At 30.4% G+C, this 23,736-nt stretch overlaps 1 protein-coding gene across 1 annotated transcript in view; it reads right to left on the bottom strand.

Moving 5' to 3' along the window:
* The window catches only part of LOC145294233 (gastric triacylglycerol lipase-like), an 81,471-nt gene that overhangs the window by 26,194 nt on the left and 31,541 nt on the right, over nucleotides 1-23,736 (bottom strand). The window contains exons 3-5 of the mRNA XM_080141339.1: nucleotides 21,571-21,685; nucleotides 11,875-12,025; nucleotides 10,862-10,948 (exon numbers count right to left, since the gene is read on the bottom strand). Coding sequence (XP_079997465.1) covers nucleotides 10,862-10,948; nucleotides 11,875-12,025; nucleotides 21,571-21,685 — 353 coding nt within the window. The remainder of the gene's footprint in view (nucleotides 1-10,861; nucleotides 10,949-11,874; nucleotides 12,026-21,570; nucleotides 21,686-23,736) is intronic.

Below are 23,736 nucleotides of genomic sequence, written 5' to 3'. Positions count from 1 at the left end.
TAGCTTGCATTTATCACCTCCCTCGGATAATTCGCCTCGAAGCTCGATTTATTTTAGAAAGTCGCCCATAATTTGTTTGGACGTATATTGAACATTTTTTTACATCTATTTTTATTATTAAACAGTTGAGCTACGCTGAGGAGGGTTAATTAACTCGAAACCCGCGTATACTAAGATTACTGTTTTCAAAATAATAAAAATAAAAAAAATATCATATATACGTCCAAACAAATTATGGGCGACTTTCTAAAATAAATAAACAAAAAAATCGAGCTTCGAAGCGAAGCCAATATTAACCGAATCTATCGTTTGAAAAAAACCCAAAACAAAACAAAAAAAAACTAATCTAAATTTATAAGCGATAAAAATAGACAGTAAATTCATCTAGGGTTCGTGGCCTAACGGTTAGGGCGCCGGACAGTGGAAACATGGTCTGAAGTTCGATCCCTAGAAACAGTTGAACTACGCTGATGAGCGTTAATAAACCCGAAACATGTGTGTACGTAGATTACAGTTTTAAAAATAATAAGAATAAATTAATATATATATATATATATATATATATATATATATATATATATATATATATATATATATATATATATATATATATATATGGGGGATTGTTGGTATTTAGAGAGCATATCGATATATGCATATTTTGCCGTAATCTTTTGCAGCATGTGTAATATCACATACTATATTGTTTTGACTATCTGTTAAAAGTTCAAATGAAAATAGCAGCCCATAACAATTTCATTTCAATTATTCATGAACAATGTATAATAAATCACCATCATTAAATGAGATTGCATCAATCAATTTCACTCTTTTTTTTTCATTCTTTCACAGGTTATGCAGTTACCAGATACAGTTTCGATTTTTTTTTTTGCTAATCAAGGCATGCACTTCTATTTTGCTATTCCAACGGTAATAATTACATTGTGAAAATGTTAATTAAGAAGTATCAAATAGAAACCATTCAATTAAAATTTACATAAAGAAAATAATAATTTTGTACTTTACAAATAAAATCTCATTAAGTTTTTCTTTAAATTCTTGCCTTTTCACACCTTTAGGTCATAATTTATATTTTTTTATTACAGTTTTTTACATGGTAGTCACCAATTATCAAGACCCTGAAGCCACTCGGGGAGAAGGGTTATTGCGTTTACAGTAATCAATGGGATAATATCGCGGTAATAGTTAGTAATGGAGATCTGATAAAGTGTCTTACTTAAGGGGGCGGTTCATCAGGAATTTGTTTATGTTGGACTTGAAGACATCCAAGTTGTAGTCAGGTGGGAAACAGGCAAACGGAAGAGAGTTCCACAGGTGTGCACTTCTAAGAAAGAATTTTGTTCATGGAATCTACGTTTTGATTTAGGCACATATAAAGAGTGGGGAAAATTATTGACAGTGGTTTCAGCTAGTCGGGTGTTTTTCGTGAAAGATTGGCGAGGGAGGACCAGAGAATGAAGCTCAGACGAACACTTGCTATGGAAATAACGATAAAACAAATGCGCGCAACATCTGTTCTGTGGGAGATAGGTTGCAGGGAAGAGAAAAGGGCATTCCCTACTAGGACACGAAGTCTATTTTGTACTCAGGCAGGATAGGTTGATTTTAGCAGCTCCTGCCCAGATGTGGCAACAATACTCTATCCTTGGACTTACTTATGTAGATAGAGAATTGCATCAGCAGTGAGATATTTTCTGGAGCGGTAGAAGGATCCCACCATTTTTTCCAGCGACCTAAGCAACAGACTTAGTGTACGTGTTCCATTTCCGATCAGGAATAAAGATCAATCCCAGAAGCTTGTCAAAATATGGAGCCTCCACAAGACGAGAGGCATCTATTTCAATTGATGCCAGATGGGGATCAGATCGTTGATAATGTAAAGATAGGAGCTTGATTTTAGATGCATTAAAAGTAATCATCCACCCCTTTCCCCACTGTACCATGCGCTCAAGATCAGAGGAGAGAGAATCAGAGAGAACTTTGTCATTTACGGCGTTAGATGTGTTGCCATAGATGGTCGTGTCATTTTTAAAAATCTGATAATCATATTTTTACAGTGCTTACAATATCAACTTATTTCAGAATAGCAGGATAATTTATGATGTCATAATATACCCCTCTTTGTATCCTTCTCAATTTCTCTTTCTTTTTTTTTTAACTCATGTTCACCCCAAACAAGGCATACCATCACTACTATTTGCGATCATAGGAAAGATTGAAGAGATGTTGATTTACCTTACATTTAAACTTCTGCATATCAGTGCAGTCAGGGAAGCAGATAGCAGGAAGGGAAGTCTAAAATCTAGTTCGAGGAAATATATTATTAGAGTAGAAAGCTTTCTGGAATTTAGGTACCTCAACAGTGAAGAGGTGAGATTTTGCTGCTAAGCGAGTTTGTCGGGGATACGTACGTCAAAGGGGCACGAATAAAATCAGTTCATAAGAGAACAATCCAGTAAAATACCTGTGAAACAGGCATAAGGATGCAACATTGCGGCGATGGGACAGGGTTTGATCTTAGTTGACAAAGCGAAACATATTAGATTGGAGACTGTTTTAAACATAATCCAAGAAAAAAGACTAGTAGTAGATGCATGAACCCAGATGTAGAAATAATGCTCTATGCATGGGCGAATGGTCACTTTGTAGAGGAACAAGATACTCAGATTTGAGTAATCTTCTAGCACAGTAGAGGAAACCCACTTTCCTTGCAGCAGCCTTCGCGATGTCCTCAATGTATTTTTCCCAGTTCGTATTTTCTGTGAATTTTAAGTCGAGGAGTTTGGAGAAAGAATTCTCAGATAGGATGTTATTTGTCATGGATAGTGATGATTTGAAGATGCTTCTTGTATCGATCCAGTAGATATCTCACTGCTGATGCTATTCTCTACCTATATAAGAGCCAGGTACGTCCAAGGATGGAATACTGTTGCCACATCTGGGCAGAAGCTGCTAGAAAGGACTTGTCCTGCCTTGATAGAGTTCAAAATAGACTTCGTAGCCTCGTAGGAGATGTCCTTTTCTCCTCCTTGCAACCTCTATCTCACAGAAGAGATGTTGCGAGTTTGTCTCTGATGTATCGTTATTTTCATGGAAAGTGTTCAACTGAGCTTCAATCTATGGTCCCCCCTCGCCAAACTTTCACAAGAAACACTCGTCTAGCTGTAATCACTATCAATAATTTCCCCCACTCTTTATCTGTGCCTAAACCTAAACGTAGATTCCATGAACAAAGCTTCTTTCTTAGAACTGCACGCCTATGGAATTGTCTTCCGTTTTCCTGCTTTCCGGCTGACTACAATATGGTTGTGTTCAAGTCTAAAGTAAATAAGTTCTTGATGAGCCGTTCCATATAAGTTATTAAATTTACCAAATTTTCATTACTAATGATTACTATATTGACCAATTTCTACTGTACACTCTTTAACCCTTATCCTTGAGTGGCCTCTGGGCCTTGATAATGTGGTGATACCTATGTAAAAAAAAAAAAATTGTTTCAGGAGAGCAACATTAAATGTTACCATTCATTTACGGCCCCATCTCACTACGACCTGTTGGACATTTTCTAAGGATTTTGACATTGTCTTAGATTTGTGTACATTCGTTCTTCCCTCTTATTCTTTAACTATTTATGAAATTATTTTAATTGATTTTTTCATTATATCATATTACCATTCTGTTTATTCCTATCACGCTATTTACGTTACTTGCTATTTCTCCGAGCATCTAAGGCATTCATGTACATATGAAATTTACACGGTGCTAAGCAAGCAGTAAACCAAGCAACATCATGAATATTTAGTAGTGTATATAGATAATTAAAACAATACACACAATGTATCTAACGACATTTGAAAAGCGCACGGAGATAAGCTCGTTGAACACACTAGTTGCCGTCACATCACCGAAGTTAAGCGATGCTGAGTCTGGCTGGTATTGAATGGATGACGGTTTATAATTATTACATGACGTGATGACGTGTATAATTAAAATCTCTTCGAACTGAAATTAATCTAGATATCAGCGGTATAGAAAACATATTGCATTTTGAATTATTTAGATTATTCAGACTACTATTCTTATTTGAGTATTATTTGTATAACGTTTGAGCCGATGTAGTCCCCGACCTTCTTCAGGTGTATCGAGAATCTGTACAGAATTTTGAACGGAAACCTTTATTTAATCAAGAAAAGTAGCATTCGCCATTAGCCATGAAGTCCTAATTAAATTACAATTGTATTCTAAGTATCGCCCGAATGGATTCCTGGCGTAAAGGATAAGCTATTTCGTAAAATGTAGTTGTATTTTATTGATACTTATAAGGATTGAAGGTTCAATCCCCAGTGCGTGTGATACTAAGAATATAGTTGCTGATTACTTAGGACTTGAATGCGGATATTGCCGATGAAATGAAGATGAAAACAATAGTCTGAATAATGTATCGATCATCATCTAAAAAATTCAGAAACTGAAAGTGACTTTCATTCTAAAATAACCCAACAATGGTTGGAATACGGTAAACGAAATAAAAATTGTTAATCAATAATGAAAACCTAATCAACAAGTCAAACGTTTAAAACTGTGGCCTTAATATTACTAAAATTTGTTTGATATTATTAACATTTGTTTAATATTACTAACATTTGTTTAATATTACTAACATTTGTCTGTATATCAATATTTGGTTTTAATTTTGTATCAATTAGTTTTACTCAACTGATTTCTGACAAATGCTACATGACCTAATAGTTAAATACACCATGTAAATGCGACAATGTCGGCCATCGGAGACGTCCTGGTTTCTTTTCGAGTTTCCAATGTTAAACGTGCTGCGTATTCTAATGATTCTCCACAAATACAAACATAAACACGTTGACATTTTACATTCGACAGTATAGATGACGTTGACATTGACATTCATGATTTTCTGTATAAAATCGATCGTTAATCATTTTGTCAATGTTAAACATTTTGATATTTTCGCTCTTACATTCTATTTAGTTTTATTGATTTGATCATTCCGTATTGCAACAAGTTACTAAAAATTAAGATATTCGCATTGAAAATATTTATATATTAAACATATCGATTTTTGTTTATTTAAACACATGTTCTAGCAGAAAATTTGTAGATGAGGGATCTTATATTAAAAATAGCATAAGCGTCCAGTTTGGAAATTAATGTCATTTATGAAAGCACACGTGAAGAGTGATTTTTCATTTATATTAAGTATGCGCAAAAATGGTGGTAGGTTATAGAGAGTTTGGTTTGAACAACTGGCTTGCAATATTTTATTTTAGTTTCTAATGGAAGTTTGAGTGTATTAAAAATAAAAGCCTGAAGTTAATCACTGAAAGAAAAATATATTTTACACGTTAAAAAAACCTTATAATCAAAGATATTACGCCAACTAAATAAAAACACAATTTAAGCTAAGGTTGAAATTTAGAATAAATTTATTGTAAGAAATCCCTTCTTACTTCATAGACAATTAGAAAATTAAACTCTAGAGATACTGAATTAAAAATGTAATTAATTTTTAGAAAAATGCATTATTATAAAAACAGTGGGAATTGATTAAAACAAAAAATCTTTGCTTAATAAAATACAAACTATCCACATGCAAAATTTATACAGATTAATAAATGCATGATTTTCATGTAGTATTTCTAAATTCATATAAAAATTGAAAAATTTTTATATCATTTTTTTTATTTTTTGAAGATTATAAAATATTCATTAATTGTAGCACTTCTGTTTTATTGCAATAAAATGAAAATGCTAATTGAATTAGGCTATTTTTGAATATAAACAATTAAACATGTATTTTTATCTAAAATATTATTTATTTGGCATTAATGTCAAATTTAGGGTTTTTACAATAGCCAAGTTTTGTTAGATATTGTTAAATCTATTCAACTTCAGTGATAGTCTTAAAATATTGACAACGTGTGTTTATCAATGTTTTTGTTCAAAATTTGAAATAATTTCTGCGTAAAATCTTGTGCAAACCATTATTTTTATGTATAACATGTTGCCTCGATTTATTGTTAAACGCGTATTAACAATAAATTAAGTTAATTCTTTTATAATTAAAACCAAGAGTGTGAGAAAGTCAATTACATATACTGATTCCATACATTAAAAACTAATAATTACAAATAATTATGTATTAATATTTAAATATGATTAAAATTTAGTGAAAAATGCTTATTTAGATTACAAAAAAGTGCGAACTTGCGTTTTACTTTTTCAAATGATTGATAGCATTTAATCGTTGATATATGGGTGACAGCAAGTGGTGAGGTTCAAATCCTGCCTATTTTTTATAATGTCGTCTATTTTAATTTTATCATTTTTTAAAATTATTTTTGTGGATCAGAACCATTATTTATTCATTTATTTATTTATTTGTCGTCGTGATTTAACCAGCAATTTCGTACACTGATATTTACACAGTCATACGCACAGGAGTAGTATCATAATATGACATTTTAATTTTTCTCTGCAACTTTTATAATAAAGATAATATGATATACTTTTTGGAATTATATTTTGATGAAACTATTGAGAAAGCATTGCTTAATTCAATGATAATACTATAAGTTCGATCAATTATGTATTTTTCGATTTATATCGATTTATTTAACATGAGCCTTAAAGGCGTTTACGTAAAATGGAAAATATTTAAAAAGTTTAATTTTAATAAATTAATGCTCTTATCAGAAAAAGGAAAAATCATGTGTTTTTAGGACTTAAAAATACAACTTTAGTAAAATATTTTCTTTGTACAAAATGATTTTATAAATTAATGAGTTGATTAGGTTCCATGATAGTTAATGAATAAATCCTGACAATTTCATAAAACTTAGTAAATTTCTAGAGTTTGAAGTAATTTTTAATTGTAGCGGAATAAAAATGCGTTTACATCAGCCAATATCTTGCACGTACTTAATTTATGCTGTTTAATCTGGATACGAGCTTTCAACTAATGTATGCTTTTTTTCTATTGTAAACTTGCTGACACTTTTGCATCGATGTCTTTATTAAACAATGCGACCCCGCATTGGTTATTATAATTGGAAAGCTAACAAAAGTCAGCATTCACTATGGAAAATCGGAAAAGAGCACTACACGATACACTACTTTATTGTGAATGAAATAAACCATATGACGTTGTTTTGAATGAAATAAATAAAATAAATTCATCATAAATGTGAGGAACTATAAACCTTTCTTATGAATAAAATTACTAATATAAATTTGTATACGGGTTATTTTTAGTAAAGTAAATTACATAAATTTATTACAGATAAAATGACTTGAATATAAATGAAATAAACTATATAAGTTTTATAAATAAATCATACAACTATGTTTTAATGAAATGAACTCTATAATATATAGTATCGGAACATGAAATTTGATACGTTTTATTCTATGAAATTTGTGTTCGTTTAAAAATGTCGTGACATTTGAGACATGATTTTGATACGATATGAGACAGAATAGACTTTCAAGTATTGGACATAATATTGCAATGTTCATCTTCGCATCGAATGATGTGGTGAATGTCACGATCGACACAAACCTAGCGCCTTCGGGCTTATTGTCTACGAGAAATCAAAATCGTTTTCATTTAGTCCTTGCAAAAATAGTAGTAAAGATGTGCTTCACTTGCCAGTATTACTCAAGACTGTCATTTTATGTCTTATAGGTGCCTCAAGCGAATTGAATTTGAAATTGTATCGTCTATTAATATACAAACATTATAGGTCGGTATTGCAATTATAAGCAAAATATTAAAACTTTCACACATATGAAAAGAGAGGATGAAGGTTACAACAAGAATACTACGTTGCAGCTTCCTCTGTATATATATATATATATATACATATATATATATATATATATATATAATAGTTTTATCACCATAGTTTCCGAGATGTAAATCCACTTAAACATCGGTGGTGTTTATCAGAAAGTGCTCAATATCAAGCATAGCGTAATTTTAAGATGGTTGTTCATATTTGCATACACGTTTCTGTTGCAATATTTTCAGAAAAGCAGCGTCTTCTGATCAGATCTTTTTACAATGATACCAGATTTTAAAAAGTCATTACTTTATACAAAGTTTCTCTTTTATCTTTTTAGCCCACGCTTATTAATTCTTAAGCAATACTAACTAATACTAAATCCACATATTGTGTGCGTGCTTAGGTTTTGAAAACTGCACGAATATAAAAGGGGCTCAACTATATAACAGTGATCATACACAGGGGACCGTAATTTAAATCATAAAATAGTGACATCTATCTATCTATCTATCTATCTATCTATCTATCTATCTATCCCTCTCTCTCTCTCTCTCTATATATATATGTATATATATGTATATATACACACACACACACACACACACACACACACATATATATATATATATATATATATATATATATATATATATATATATATATATATATGGGGCGGTTGTGTTTTTATTAGTCCAACCGGAGAGCTAAAAACAGGAAGCAGAGTTACTTACCTTAAAATAAACTTTAATCAAGGACATACATGATAAAGAAAATATCTGTCCACAATTAAATAAAAGGAATTCTTTAAAATGGGCGATTTTAAACAACAGTTATGTCTCCTAACGGGTATTAAATTGAAGATATAATTTGACTAAAGATTGTTCCTATAACCGTAATTTTAATTATGTTCAAAGTTTTTTACATTATTTTTATTGTTGGCAACTTGCAAATATTTAAGGTCTAACGTTAAAGTAATATTTGAAGTTCAGGTAATGTTGCTTGATTTATGCATAATAACTATAGATTAAGTTCAATAAAAATCGTATATATGGGATATTGTGCTCATATCACGTCTCCCAAAACGCTTCAAAATACTACCACAAAACTGAAAATTTGGTAATATTAATTAATTATTATCTAATAAATATGAATCAATTTTCACAAAGTTGAGTTTATCTGAATTTCACGAAGATCTTCGACTTATTTTTATTTCCTTTTGCATAAAACTAAATTAAATTAAATATAGTCCACATTTTGATTGCTTATCATTAGTAGCTGTATAATTAGTAGCATTACACGTTTGCGTTACTTTTTATTCGTGAAGCCGAAATCATAACGTTGGCGTTTTTGTTTCGATATTTCACATCCGAATAGGTATTGTTACAGTTGAATCACTAATTATCAAGATCAACTCATTGAGACGGAATGAGTGTTGGCCTAGAGATGAGGAACATTGTGGGAGTAATAACATTGCTGAAAGCTATGAACTTATGAACTGCTTCTAAATACTTATGGACCAGTTCATAACAAAAAATAAACAATGTCAGTTTTGGTTTCCTGTAAATTGGTGTCTTCCCTCGAGAGGTTCGAACTAAAATACCTAATACGAAAACCTGATTGTATAAACCCGCGTAATGAGTTGAGCTACTACTTTTGCGTTTGTATTTTGTTTTTAAACTTTTCATATTGAAGTTAAGAAATGTGAAATACATCAGTAGAAGTGTAGAAAGACGAACTCAGAAAAGTAAAATATATATTATTACTATATGTGTAAACGACCAAGTTCTCTTTGATTCTCTCTCACTGATCTTGAGCATGTGGTACAATGGGGAAATAGGTGGCTGGTTACTTTTAATGCATCTAAAATCAAGCTTCTATCTCTGCATCATCAAGGTTCTGATGCCAATATGGCATCAATTGAAATGAACGGCTCGCGTCATTGGGCAGGCGTTATGTTTTGACAAGCTTCTGGGCTTGACCTTTACTCCCGACACGAAATAGAACACATATATCATATCCATTGCCAAAGTCGCTGGAAAAATGGCGAGATCGTTCTACTGCTCCAGTAATCTCACTCCTGATGCAATTCTCTACCTATATAAAAGCCAGGTATGGGGAAATTTTGCCACACCTGGACAGAAACTGATAGAAGCAGCTTATCATGCCTTGACAGTGTAAAAATAGACTTCGCAGCTTGGTAGGGGATGCCCTTTTTTCTCTTCCCTGCAACCTCTTTCCCACAGAAGAGACGTTGCGAGCCTGTCCCTGCTTTATCGTTATTTTCATGGCAAGTGCTCATCTGAGCTTCAATCTATTGTTCCCCCTCGTCAAACTTTCACGAAAACACTCGTCTGGCCGAAAACACTATCAATAATTTCCAACACTCTTTGACTGTTCCTAGACCTAAATGTAGATTCCATGAACAAAGCTTCTTTCTTAGAACTGCACGCCTGTGGAACTCTCTTCCGATTGCCTGCTTTCTTGCTGACTACAATTTGATTGTCTCCAAGTCCAACAAACAAGTGTTTGATGAACTGTCCCCCTAAGTAATCAAATTTACAAAATTCCACGACTTATGTTTACTACGCTATAATCACATTGACTAATGAATACCCATTAAACCTTATCCTGCGGGCCTTGATAAGTGGTGATTCTTGTGTAAAAAAAAAAGAAAAAAACTGCTGAAGTCCCCAGTCATATGACATGAACACGCCCTACAGGATACTATCGAGTGTTCTAGATTCCATTCAGAATTTGGTAATGCAACAGAATCGGATTTTAAAACCTGCTAGTATAAGTATTAGCATCAGTTAATTGAGGGATTAGTTTGTTTCGTCATTTTTTTCTCCTTTCTTGTTTTGTTATATACTACATTTGCTCAAGTTTAGTAAATGGTATTCTTTATGAATGAATGTGAAGAAAAAAATACAACACTGATTGTGATGAAGATAATTATTTCCTCGCTTAGCAGTAATACATGTAATTACTTACTACATCAGCTTCGATTCATATTAAATACTTACGTTAGCGCTTATCTTAGCGTATGTAGCAACTGCTGAGGTCACATAGTCGACATAAATGACGGGGGCGAGTGCACCAAAAAATCGAATCTGTAAATGAAATGAAAAATACCTTATTGTTTACTAATTTGACTTTTAAATGATTTTCACATTCCAACAGATATGAAAATGTAGATATTACAAAATTATACGGTAAATCGAATAAATGAAAAACAGTTATAGCTTTATTTTTAATTAAATAGCCTCATTTTTTATTTATTTTCTGATTTCGAGATTCATTTCGGAGTCTCGAGATGACATGTTAATGTCGATAATGTGATCAATTCGCGTAGATTCTTTATAATATTTACATAATTGTATTCATAAAAGATGTACCCATATATTTAGCGATTTTAAAAATAAAGGAAGGAGAAAAAAAGTGTGTATAAAAATCAAAATCTTATTTATATTCTCCCCCCCTGTCTCATTTTTTGTACGTATATTAAATATCGTTGTTTTTTTTATTTTGAATACCAGGTGATGTGATCGCCTGATAAATTTTCTGCTAGAAACTTCCATAAAATTTTCATTAGTAACTAAACTTTTGCATAAGCGACATCGCTATATATATATATATATATATATATATATATATATATATATATATATATATATATATATATAACCCTAGGATATGGCATTAAAATTAGTAACAAAATACAGTACAGTATATAATGCATATGTATATAATAAAAAAACATTATAAATAACACCGTAAGATGGGGTAAATACCGTAACCAGGGGCTGGGAACATCGTATTTCACATTGTAAACGGAAAGGATGTATCCTAGGTATACGAATCCCGGGGTTCTATTGTATATTTATAAATTCAGTCATCTATAATTTTGAAAATAATTTTCTTGACCATAAAATGAAATTCTCCTTTGGTTAAAAAACAAATGTAAAATACATGTATATTTTTGTAATCCATTTATATTCTCGTATTTGTAAAATTCGCATTAAAGAAAATATATTACCTTTTTAGCGAGATCTTTGTTTTCTGTGAAAGCATCAAAACCAATTGTTCCACCCTGTGAATGAGCAACGTAGTACAGGGATTTCTGTGTTGTTTTCTTCAGCACGTAGTTGATAACGGCTGGCAGATCATACTTAGCCATTTCATCGAAACTAGTCAAGAAAATTGGAAATATAACAAAGATGTATTTGTTTTAGTGTAAGTATGTAGATAATAATAATAATAATAATAATAATAAAAGCAATGGTAAAGCTACTACTACTACTACTACTACTACTACTACTAATAATAATAATAATAATATGACTAATAATCAAAAACTGAGGCAGAAAAAACTACGAAGGCTAACAAACAGCAGATAAATATAAATAAAATGAGAACAAAACATCGGACAAGTCAAAGGAAAATTAAACTGCAATGAAACTCATAAACTTACTCTTCCACCAAAACATAAATTAACATACACCGGTGATGCCAACTTCGGATGACACAACAAAAAATGGTCGTGTAGGGTAACTTAAGATGGAAAGATCGAGGAGGGTTAAAAGAAACGAGATTTACACTAGAAGAGTGCGAGAGGGCTTGAATCTTGAGGAAGCGCATTGTCACTCAAACCAGTAATTAATAGTAAGCGGTTGTTTTGATAGGGCAAAATTATTTTCAACGGCTATCGACAGAGGTGGAGAGAGTTGGAAATTTGATGACATTTGGCTGACCGAAACATGCTCATGGATGTGTAGCGACATATTAATCCTTATGTGACAAATAAATAGATATTCACAATCCAAGGGAACAACACTCGGTGAGCAGTTATTAAAAACGACTTGAGTAAACGCTGCTGCTACTACTGCTGCTACTACTACTACTACTACTACTGATAATAATAATGATAATACTACTACTACTACTAATAATAATAAGTAAAGTGTTTATCATGTGCAGTGTAAGATATCCCGTATTCTATGTAGGAAAATTAAACACATGACTGAAAAGGTGTTTTGAATATACTGTACTAATGCTATTAGAGGAGAGAAAAATATGGCATCAGAGAGAATACACCGAGCAATGGCAAATTTATGAGTTGGGCAAAACGGTTGCATTACCGAAGAAGAATACTGATAAACTTAATTCCGTTTACACTGTTGTAATCTGTATGCAATTCGAAGTGAGAGAAAGGCGCAAATTATTTGACTTTCAGAGAGAAAAAGAGTTATTGATGATAAAGAGGCGGTAAATATTTAGAAAATTCATTCATTCGAAAAGCACTTTGCAAATCACTGAAAACTTATATATATATATATATATATATATATATATATATATATATATATATATATATATTTACTATGATATAAAGGGGGTTTTGTACTCGGAAACGGCTCGGTCAATTTTTATGAAATTTCACACAAATGTGCCTAACAGTGTTCTTAGATACATTTTGTATCGGAATGCTTCATATAAGTATCGATAATTTAAATAATCGTATGAAAAAAGGAATAGACGATTTTGAACCATGTAACCATCTCACACGTGCATTTGAGAAGTTTTTTTACCACGAAAGCCTAAACGCCCAATATATAAAATCAGACGACCCTGCACTATCTGACACTAAAGAAAAAAAAAAAATTTTTAGCGTCAAATAGTTCAGGGTTGCCTGATAAAGTCTGTTGACTGAAGCAGATAGCTTTTTGTAGCGACCGAATTTAACTGTTTACCTTTTAACATGTATATATATATATATATATATATATATATATATATATATATATATATATATATATATATATATATATATATAATAAGTCACTAAAAGACCAGGAGTGTCTTTTTTATCAACTCTATCTCTGCAGTATTTCTTGCAAATATTGCAAACGAAAGACTACTATAGAGTTTTACAGAAATCTAGTCGTTGTCCACACTCTTGCATTTCTTTTTTGTCCAACAGCTGGCATGCATAGTCTGTCATACAACTGACACAACTACTTGGGAAGCTATTTATTATAATCAATTGAATGATATCATGTGATCTTATATGACTTTCAATTCGTGCTATGGCAAAAACCAGATTTCTCGCAGATGTTGCAGAAAGTCGACTGGCATCGATTTTGATCATTCTACTTTGTTAATGTTCATTTCAGAATGAGACTGGCTCTTTAATGTTAGAAAAATCAAAACACATCAAACAACTACGTAGTAGTCTAATATCCCGTTTTTTATTGAAGTTTCGTCAAAGTGAAGCATTGGTATATGATTCAAAGATAAATATTATGAGCAGAGAGTTTTAATAAGGTAGCTAGTAAAGACATTTTATCTTGCCGACCAGTCCTGTCACATAATTGTAATGACAAGGACATGTAACCTCCTCTTCCTACTTCTTTCTATTCCTCCTATGCGATGGCATGCAGTCAGTCATTTTTTTTATTTCTGTCTGATAAATCGCCAGATATACTAGCAAACTAAAATTCTTCCTCCACTGTCATAGTTTTTATATAGATCAGAAAGAAAATATGCATGTAAACTACCTACATGCCCCGATCCTAAAAGAGAGAGTAATGAGCGAAAACATGATATCATGGCAACAAAACATATAAGACAATGCCCTATAAAATACAACAACTGATTCTCAGAAGAAAGTATTATAAGAAACTAACATATACTATACTGTACCTTCAAAGAGGAGTTAATGACTGTGAAAAAATGTATCATGACGAAAGAAAATATAGTACACTATAGGTTAATAAAACAATTGGATTTTACAAAATATTAATTTATTAGAAACTATTTAAAAATATATATACAAATCAGGTATATGTGCTAAATTACTATGTATATGGTATGACAAAGTATTATATCGTATAATTATCCTCACACAAAACGCTAGGGCACAAACTGCTTTTGTCTAATGCTATCTAATCTAATTGGCGCTTTCGTTTTGCGATAACATTATTGGCTGTCTCTTATACTTCACTTATTTTCACTGTTTTAAATTTTTATCTCAGTTTTTCCTGTTATGTACGGAATATTTGTTAATGGAACATATATAATCTGTCCCTTATTTCATTCAAAACATTTTTGTATGTTATAGGATTATAAATTTTACTTTTGAAAAAGTTATTTAAAATTTCTCTTTTGAAATGTTAAGATTTTTTATTATTTTTAGACATTGCATTCAATGAGTTAGTTGGATTGTGGAAGTAGAAGAGGAAATATATTTGAAAATAAAGATAGAGTAAGAGACATGTATAATGCGTAAAAACAAAACTATTTATACTACTAATACTAAAGTACTGTGATGGCTTATCACGATATTTGCTTGTTTGTTCCGTTATTTGAGGACATATTTTAATAATATTAATAAACCAGAAAAGAGTTAAAAACTTGATTTTGTTAGTGCTTTGATGGCGTGCTTGTGATCTTGTAAACCAACACATTTCAGGTGAAAACATTATTACGTATTTACGTGGATATGTTTTTGTATTTTAACTTATCTTAAAATGTTTTCTTACAAAACTTTATGCTAACAAAGAGAAGATAAGTTAACCTTAAATAAAAAATAAGGTATTATTATAAAAGTAAGGTAAACAATAGAGCGGAATCGCGTATTGCAGCTGTATACAAATGACCGAGCCGTGTTCGAAATTATGTCATAGCAATAAACAGATTATAAAAAGAAGAACGAGTTCGCAGACCAGGATAGATGGAAATAAATATCCGATGTTCCAACGGAAAAAAATGAGTTGAGTTATTACCTGTTTTCTGTTCCTTCGAACGTATATTTTAAGTAACATATGAGTCCTGTGTGTGAACGTGTAATAACTATGTTACAAAACAATCTAATAGTTTTTAGTTTAGTTTTTTTTAATCCACTTGAGGGTACTTTTTCTAGATAGATGATCTTTCAACCCAAGCCATTTCTGGTGAAAAAATTATAACTTACATATCAAAAGCAAGATAAGTTACATTTCTATCTACATGTATAAGTTTTGTGTTTTAACTGATTTTAAAGTGTTTGTTCTTATAAATAAAAGTGGCGCTCAACAAATTACTGTTACCAATATCCAGATAAGTTATTCTTAAATTAGAAAATTAGGTAATTTAACAGAATTTTACTCATATGAAAAAACAAAAACAAACACAATTTTAACCGTGACGAGAAAGAAAACGCCAGACAAGAAAAATAATATAAAACTATCAAGTGTTTTTATTCTTACAAAAAAAAAATATAAATAAAAAATAAAAATAAGGGACTTGTAAAGAATCCGAACCAAATGAAAAAAACAAAACAAAATCTTAACCGTAACAGAAATAAACGGCCGTACAACAAAACATCATGTAAAATAATCAAGTAGTTTTTAGTAGTTGTTAGTGCTCTGGAGGCCCCCTTGTGTAAGCTGGTGATCTTTTAAACCTACTCGTTTCAAGTGAAAACATTATGTATTCGAAAGCAATATAACTTACTTTTTACAAATGCAATATAATTTACTTGTCTACTTACATGAATATTTTTGTGTTTTAAATTATTTTAAAGTGTTTGTTCTGACAAGTATTATACAACGAAAGAAAATTGTTGTACATTATAAACGCAGTGTACAACAAATTACTGTTACCAAAATCAAAATAAGTTATTTTTACAAAATAAAATAACGCACTTTAACCAAAGTCTACCTATATTAAAAAAACGAACAAAATCTTAACTGTGAAGGAGAGAAAACGTCGTACAACAAAAACAAAATCACGTAAAATCAGTGAACAGATTTACTTTTTTAATAATAAATTAGGTACTTGTAAAGTAGTATACCCTTATGAAAAAAACAAACACAAATTTCAACGTGACGGAAAGAAAACTTCGTAAAAAAAAATCACATAAAATCAACGATTAGTTTGATTTTTTATTAAGTCATAAAATATAAAAACTAATATTAGTAGTGCATTAGATGGCTTCTTACTTTAATTAGTGCTTTTTATAGCTTTCATGGGACTCTTGATTTTTTTTCTACTGATCACTTAAAAACTTATTATCCAAGTCGAAAAAAACTTTGTTCTGGGGGCCTTATTTTATAAAGAACTTTAGAGTGTTACGTACATTTTGTTGAACTTTAAAAATAAATTAAGTAGAAATTATATACCTTATTGATTGTTAAATAATAGGTTCATTTATTTCTTGTACTGGAATAAAGTGTACATGTAGTAAAATAAATCCAAGGGAAGTTTTAGATCCAATTAAAATAAAATTATTTATATATACTTTACTTTGTAAAGTTAATAAAACTGTAATTTAAAAATGGCTCAATTTCAAATGAAATCTGTAGAATTAAAAACGTTACATGTTTTGATATTAACATATATATGGTAAGTGAAAATAACTTTCGAGTTTATTTATATGCATGCATATACATATATATATGTATATATATGTTTATACGTATACGTGTGCATACATATACATATATGTATATATGTAGATACACATATATATACACACATATGTGTGTATAGATATACATATATGTATATATGTAGATAGACATATATATGCACACATATACATATAAGCACACATATATATATACATATACAGAGTGGCGTATAAATCACTATATTTTAAAAATTAAAGAACTTTTTCTAATTATATATTTTAATTTCTATTTTCAGAATTATGAGATAGAATCTTTGGAAATTTTTGGCATGAATAAATTTATAACAGAAAAACGAGTGAAGATAATTGAATTCTACTTTACAAATGGACGGCCAATTGTTGCAATACAAAAATCTTATATGCGCGATTTCAATTTTCAACACCCCCCTAGTAGACCTGCAATAATGAACTTAATGACGCATTTTCGAGAGCAGGTATCTGTAAATATGTCTAAACTGGACGAACTTGCTCAGTACACCTGAAAATACTGAAGATGTGAGGCGAACCAACCACCTCCACTCGAAAGCGTTCTCCAGAACTTGTCACCTTAAAAATCTTCTACAGCTCAATCAAAAACAACTTGCACATATATCCTTACAAAGTTACAATTAGTGCAATCTTTTAAATCAGAAAACTTCAGAAGCGACTTACTAACGCTGTCAGGTTTCAGGAAACTGCAAGAAATGATAATGTGTTTATTCACAAGTTGATCATGGAAAATGAGACTCATTTTTCTCTCTCTCATTCTCCTTTTCTCTCTCTTTCTCTTTCTCTCTTTTTCTCTCTCTTTTTCTCTCTCTCTTTCTCTCTTTCTCTCTCTCTCTCTATATATATATATATATAGAGAGAGAGAGAGAGAGAGATAGATATACCTGTGGGCGTATAATAGTGGCATAGATTGGTTTCCTAGATGAAAATCCAATGAAACTAGTGTGATTATTTAAGATTGCCCAATCGAGGACAGAGCTAGTATATCGTTTGTTTATTATACAACCATTAATGGTTATATACATGCATACATGTTTCAGTGGAATCAATTCAAAAAGACGACTTCATTAGACTAAAAAAGGGTCGATATTGAGAAACACAATTTGCTACCAACTGGATAAATGTGAGTGCACTTTGCATACTTAATAATTAAACACCCGAAAACGATTCGCTAAAATAATGTATTGGTCTAGCACCTTTGTAATTTGAATGTTGATATATAAATAGGGAAATTATCATCGTAAAGTAGCGTTACATGAGGAAATCGCTCAGATAATTGATTCCAAACGATAACTAGAAGGGTTTGGAACACAATGCTTCACTAATATAGACAAATATACGCTATTATGCACCTGTTTCCATGTATATGGTCTGGAAAACATATCTCCATAACGAAGCATACAAACTTATAAAATATATTTACATTCTAGTATATATAGATATAAAAACCTTTGCCGTTGTAATTACGTCAGACACTGCAGTAGAGTGGTAAATATAAATCCTAGTATATCACCTTTATTTAAATTATATAAATACGCCTGTATATCTGCCAACTGACTGTTTATTTGACCATATAAACATATATCTATTAAATACACAAATAAATAATAAATAAATCTAAAACAAGAAACAAATAACATATAAAAAAGCTAGGAATAAAGTAAATAAATAAATATATAGAGCTTATCAATTAAATAGATAGATACTAAAGTCGTCCCAAAAAAAGAAAAAAAAACAACCATAAGGACCCAAGATAAGAAGTAACAGCGATGAGGGTATAATATTATTTTAGATCAAAACTAAAATTTTTACATTACATCCAAATCCAAAATTTACTTGAAAATGACGTGTTTTATAAGTTTTTCAGTATACTTATTAAGAAATGGTCGTTTATATTTGGCTCAGACAGCAAGATTTCAAGATATAAATACCTGCATTCTGCAATGTAATTCACTTGCAGAGGTTGGCGGGTATCTATTCCGACAACTTTTCTTACCATGAGGATGTTGGGGGGGAGTTTATTCTGAAAACCGTTCTTAACATGGGGAGCTTTGGAGTGGTCACCACAAACAACTGTACTTCACTTTTTTACGCGATTAACGGGCCCTGCTGGTACCGAATAAAAGATTAGTGGACAAATATTTCGAGGATGACATTTTACGGTGATTCTTTTTGACTTTGTATCTTCGTTTATTTTTTTCAAAAACACATGCAGACATACTAATTCTTAATATATCGGTTCTCTTCCAAATTAATTGTGCAATGTTTTATACACACACGCCCACATTCCTTTGACCAAGATTTTGTCATTCACTTTAATGATCATTCTTTTCAAAACAAACTTCAGTACATTTACGTATCGCTCTCCCCCCCCCAGCCCCCGCAAAACAAACATCCGTTAATTCTCTGTTAATCTTGAATATTTTCTCTATGGACTCATCAGGAACAAAAAAAAAATTCGAAAAACACAGCGATGAAATAAACGATAATACGAATGACTAATTACTCTTATTGATTACATTTCTATTCCTGGAGTCGCTATCCAGAAAAGCAGTAATTTTGTTTTAGTAATTTAAGCCAGGACAAAATAAGCACAAAACTCCCAAAGAAAAATACTTCAAGAAGATCTAATATTTAATTTGGTTAAAACTAACAATGAATCTTATAAAATATGCTTAATCAATATTTAAACAATCATCAGTATATAAGATATAGACATTAGAATTACATTGACAAGAGGTTCATTTCATAGTATAGAGGTATAATAGTACATGGCATTAAGCAACAATAAAAACACAGTCTGAGAAGTCTAGGTTAAATTTTCTAGGGAAGGGGAATGCTCGTTGGGCGTAGTTGCCCGGGTACGCTTAAATCTGTTCTTTTTTTTTAATAACACAAAAATTGTATATTACGACTCCTAAGGAAATAAATGTAGACATCGTTTATGAAGACCAAGTGCTCTACAATAAACAATATTAAGTACGAATGTAATCATAGGTTCTTAATTGACTTCAAAATATGCTCAGTTGAACAAATCTCTACATTTAACTTTATTAAATATAGTAAGTATTTAACTTCGTTAAATATTTACTTTGTTAAATATACTAAATGTAACTTTGTTAAATATAGCAAATATTTAAATTGAAAGTAACCACGCACCCAGCACATGATCACGTCACAAATGAAGCATCTCATTACCCATACGTACTTAAGAAAACTATTAAAAATACGCACAGTTCGATTCCAGAAGACATAGAAAAGCCAGACTAACACCACGCCTGATAATGATTGAGTCGGTCAGTCGAAATTTCTCGCAAATAAATAAAAATAAAAATAAAACAAAAACAAAAATACGAAACCTATATAGATAATTCAACAGAAATACCGAAACAGATTATCCGAAAGATTGAAAAGATAAAAAAAGACTAATCGAACAAAAGCTTTGCAAGCTATTCAAGAATTCTATTGGGGAAACCATGCATGAGTATTTTCTGCTTTCTGTTTCTTTCTATGGACTTTATGCATGCTGCATGGTATAACATTTTTATAAATGTTTTAGCGTAATTTCTGAAAAGCAGAATTTAATTGTTTTCATTGTAGCATATTACATGTGGGGAACCATCGTCAGTTCTACTATCGCAAAGAATAAATAATATGAATAAACACTGAATCTTAGTGTAACTTAAATAATCAGTATATATTATATTATATATATATATAATTGTAATTCAATGAATAATAAATTTTGACTTTGACTTTCCATGTCTCACTGACTTTAGCAAATAGGGTGCATACCTTTATAAGTATTTGCTAATATTTTCTCTCCTCTGATGAGATGGTAGACATCGAAACCCTATAGGTTAAAGAGATTAATTTTCTAAAGCATTCTTTGTCTTGCTAAGAATAATAAAAATACTTTGGTATGAAACTCAACCACTTCATTTCATTTCAATGAGTTTTTTGAAATTCATTGAATAACAATTTGATTTATTTGTTCTATCTTGCATATCGAGCAATTCTTGTTTAAATGAGATAACTTATAGAATATTACTGCCAGTAATATTTTGTAAACCTTACAATCTCGCGTTTCCATAACAACTGATTGTAAAATAAAAACTATTCTGAAGTATATATATATATATATATATATATATATATATATATATATGCGTGTGTGTGTGTGTGTGTGCGTGTATGTGTGTACATATGTATATATATATATGCATATATATGTACTCTTCTTAATAAATAAGCAGAGAAACTAAATGCTTACATATAAAATGTTTGACTTACCTAAATTGCCAGAATTCTTTTTGCTTACTTGTGTACGTGTTATGTTTTAAGGAGTAGATATTGCCACGTGAGTTTGGAATCCAGACGTCAAAACAAGCGTCAGCAAACAGGTAACCTATTAAACAAATCACCGATTATTATTAAAAGGAATAGAATGCATACAAGCCAGATTGTGTGTAATTTCACAAAAAAACTTTGTTTACTTTGCATTGATTTTATATGTCATATTTTGCCTACTTATTTGTCTACTAGCTGGATTCTCCTGCTCGCAATCGCTTGGCAATTTACTTCATTCTCACTACTTCAAATCAGTGAACCGAAACTTATCAGTAGAGAAAGAAGAGACGAACCTAATACAACAGATATGAAATACTAAATTAATTAAATATAAAAAAAATTCAACAAAAATCAGTTAAGCAATCTAGAATCAATTCTTTACTTTTGTTAGTATCAGTTAGTATTAAGATAAGTCCCACTTTTTTCTTATAAATATTCTTTGCAAATGTGATTATACTTTTCTTCCTTTTTATTATAAGTTATTATTAAGATTACCTCTTTGTGAGAGATATCAGACACCCGTACGTTATTATTTAGATTGACAGAATTCAGTAAAAATTCCGCTTTTTTACCAACCTTCTCTTTTTATCTTACCGTAAAATATTTGTTAGCTAAATATTTTTGAAATAATAAAAACGAATAATAAGTTTTCCGTAAAAATAACAGTCGGCTTTTATCCTTTAAATTAAGATAAAAACAACACAAATGTTGCTTATTAGTCGAATGCATAATTTATTCCATCTAATTCGAGTTTGGAACAATTCATTTTGAAATAGATAATATTTTAATTTTTGAATACACCGGCAACTGATATAAACCAATAATTTTTTTGTATTTACTATTTTGGCCATCAAACAATCTTATTTTTAAATGGTTGTGAAAGACTGATTACAACCAACAGTGCATGTATATTATCAATAAATTGAAGAACACAATGGGAAATCAACGTATTCATCTTTATAATTCATTGTTAGTTATATTAAATTTTAAATAATACTTAATAATACTAAAAAAACATTTGTGTCTTTTTTTTTTCAGTAAAAATAATTCTCACTGTAAACTATATCGAAATAAATGAAACGAATATATGCATTTTTTATTTAAACGTTCAACTCTTTTTAAAAGAATAAATGTTCGCTTTGCTCTTATGGTTACAATAATTATTTGATAAATATTTTAAATAAAGGAAACTATTATATTAATATTATGGTTAATTTATTATTACAATATGAATCGTTTTAAAATTTCGTATATAGTTTTGCTACAATCATTACAATAATATCAATTAAGTATTCTTTAATAAAAATACAGAGAAATGACTTTTAACATTTATTTTTTAAACTGTTAAATTCATAGTGAAAATGTGTTGCTTTTATAAACTGTTTAAAATAACAGGATACGAAAATCTAATTTGGATCAATTCATTTTAAAATTGGTGAAATTATTATTTGTTAAAAAAAGCGGTTAAATATAAATTACTTCTATATTTAATCTCTGGGGTGGTTGACAATGTAAGATGTGAACGAAGTACAAATATGAACGAGTGTATTACTATTATTATCTTACACACTTTATTATGAATAATAGATGTTTATTTTACTTCTCTGTTTGCCTGTTCTAATCTCCAATCTTGTTTAATAAATGACAAACAATATGCTAAAAATTAATACGATTTCTTGAAGTTGCTATTTTACTTAGAGATTATTTTCATTGTTATATTTTTGGTGGTAAGTTATTTTTATGTCCGAACGGTCGGTTTTATTTTAACACACTGTAGAATAAAACATTTTATTTCCATATTTGTGTATTGGGTCGTATGTACTCTTCATATAAAGGAATGAACCACAACGTAAAATGTAATACCCAAGAATACTTAGAATATTAGAACAGACCCTCAAATAAAAGCGTCCAACAATTTTGAATATGGTTTTGCTGTAATGTTTATTTTTTGTATCATCTTCAATGCACTCCATGGTAATTTATGCACACTCGGGAGGAATTGACACGAAATCCTTAACTAATTAACACGGAATTCTTTTACGTGTTGTTTGGGATGTCAAAAAAGTTTGCTTGATTAATAACATGGAATGCGTACACGTAAGCTTCTCG

The sequence above is a fragment of the Euprymna scolopes genome, chromosome 15 (genome assembly GCF_053919585.1).
Source record: "Euprymna scolopes isolate OS-2025 chromosome 15, ASM5391958v1, whole genome shotgun sequence".
Classification (NCBI taxonomy): Eukaryota; Metazoa; Mollusca; class Cephalopoda; order Sepiida; family Sepiolidae; genus Euprymna; species Euprymna scolopes.
The sequence above is the reverse complement of the archived record's forward strand: the minus strand, read 5'-3'. Positions and strand labels throughout refer to the sequence as shown.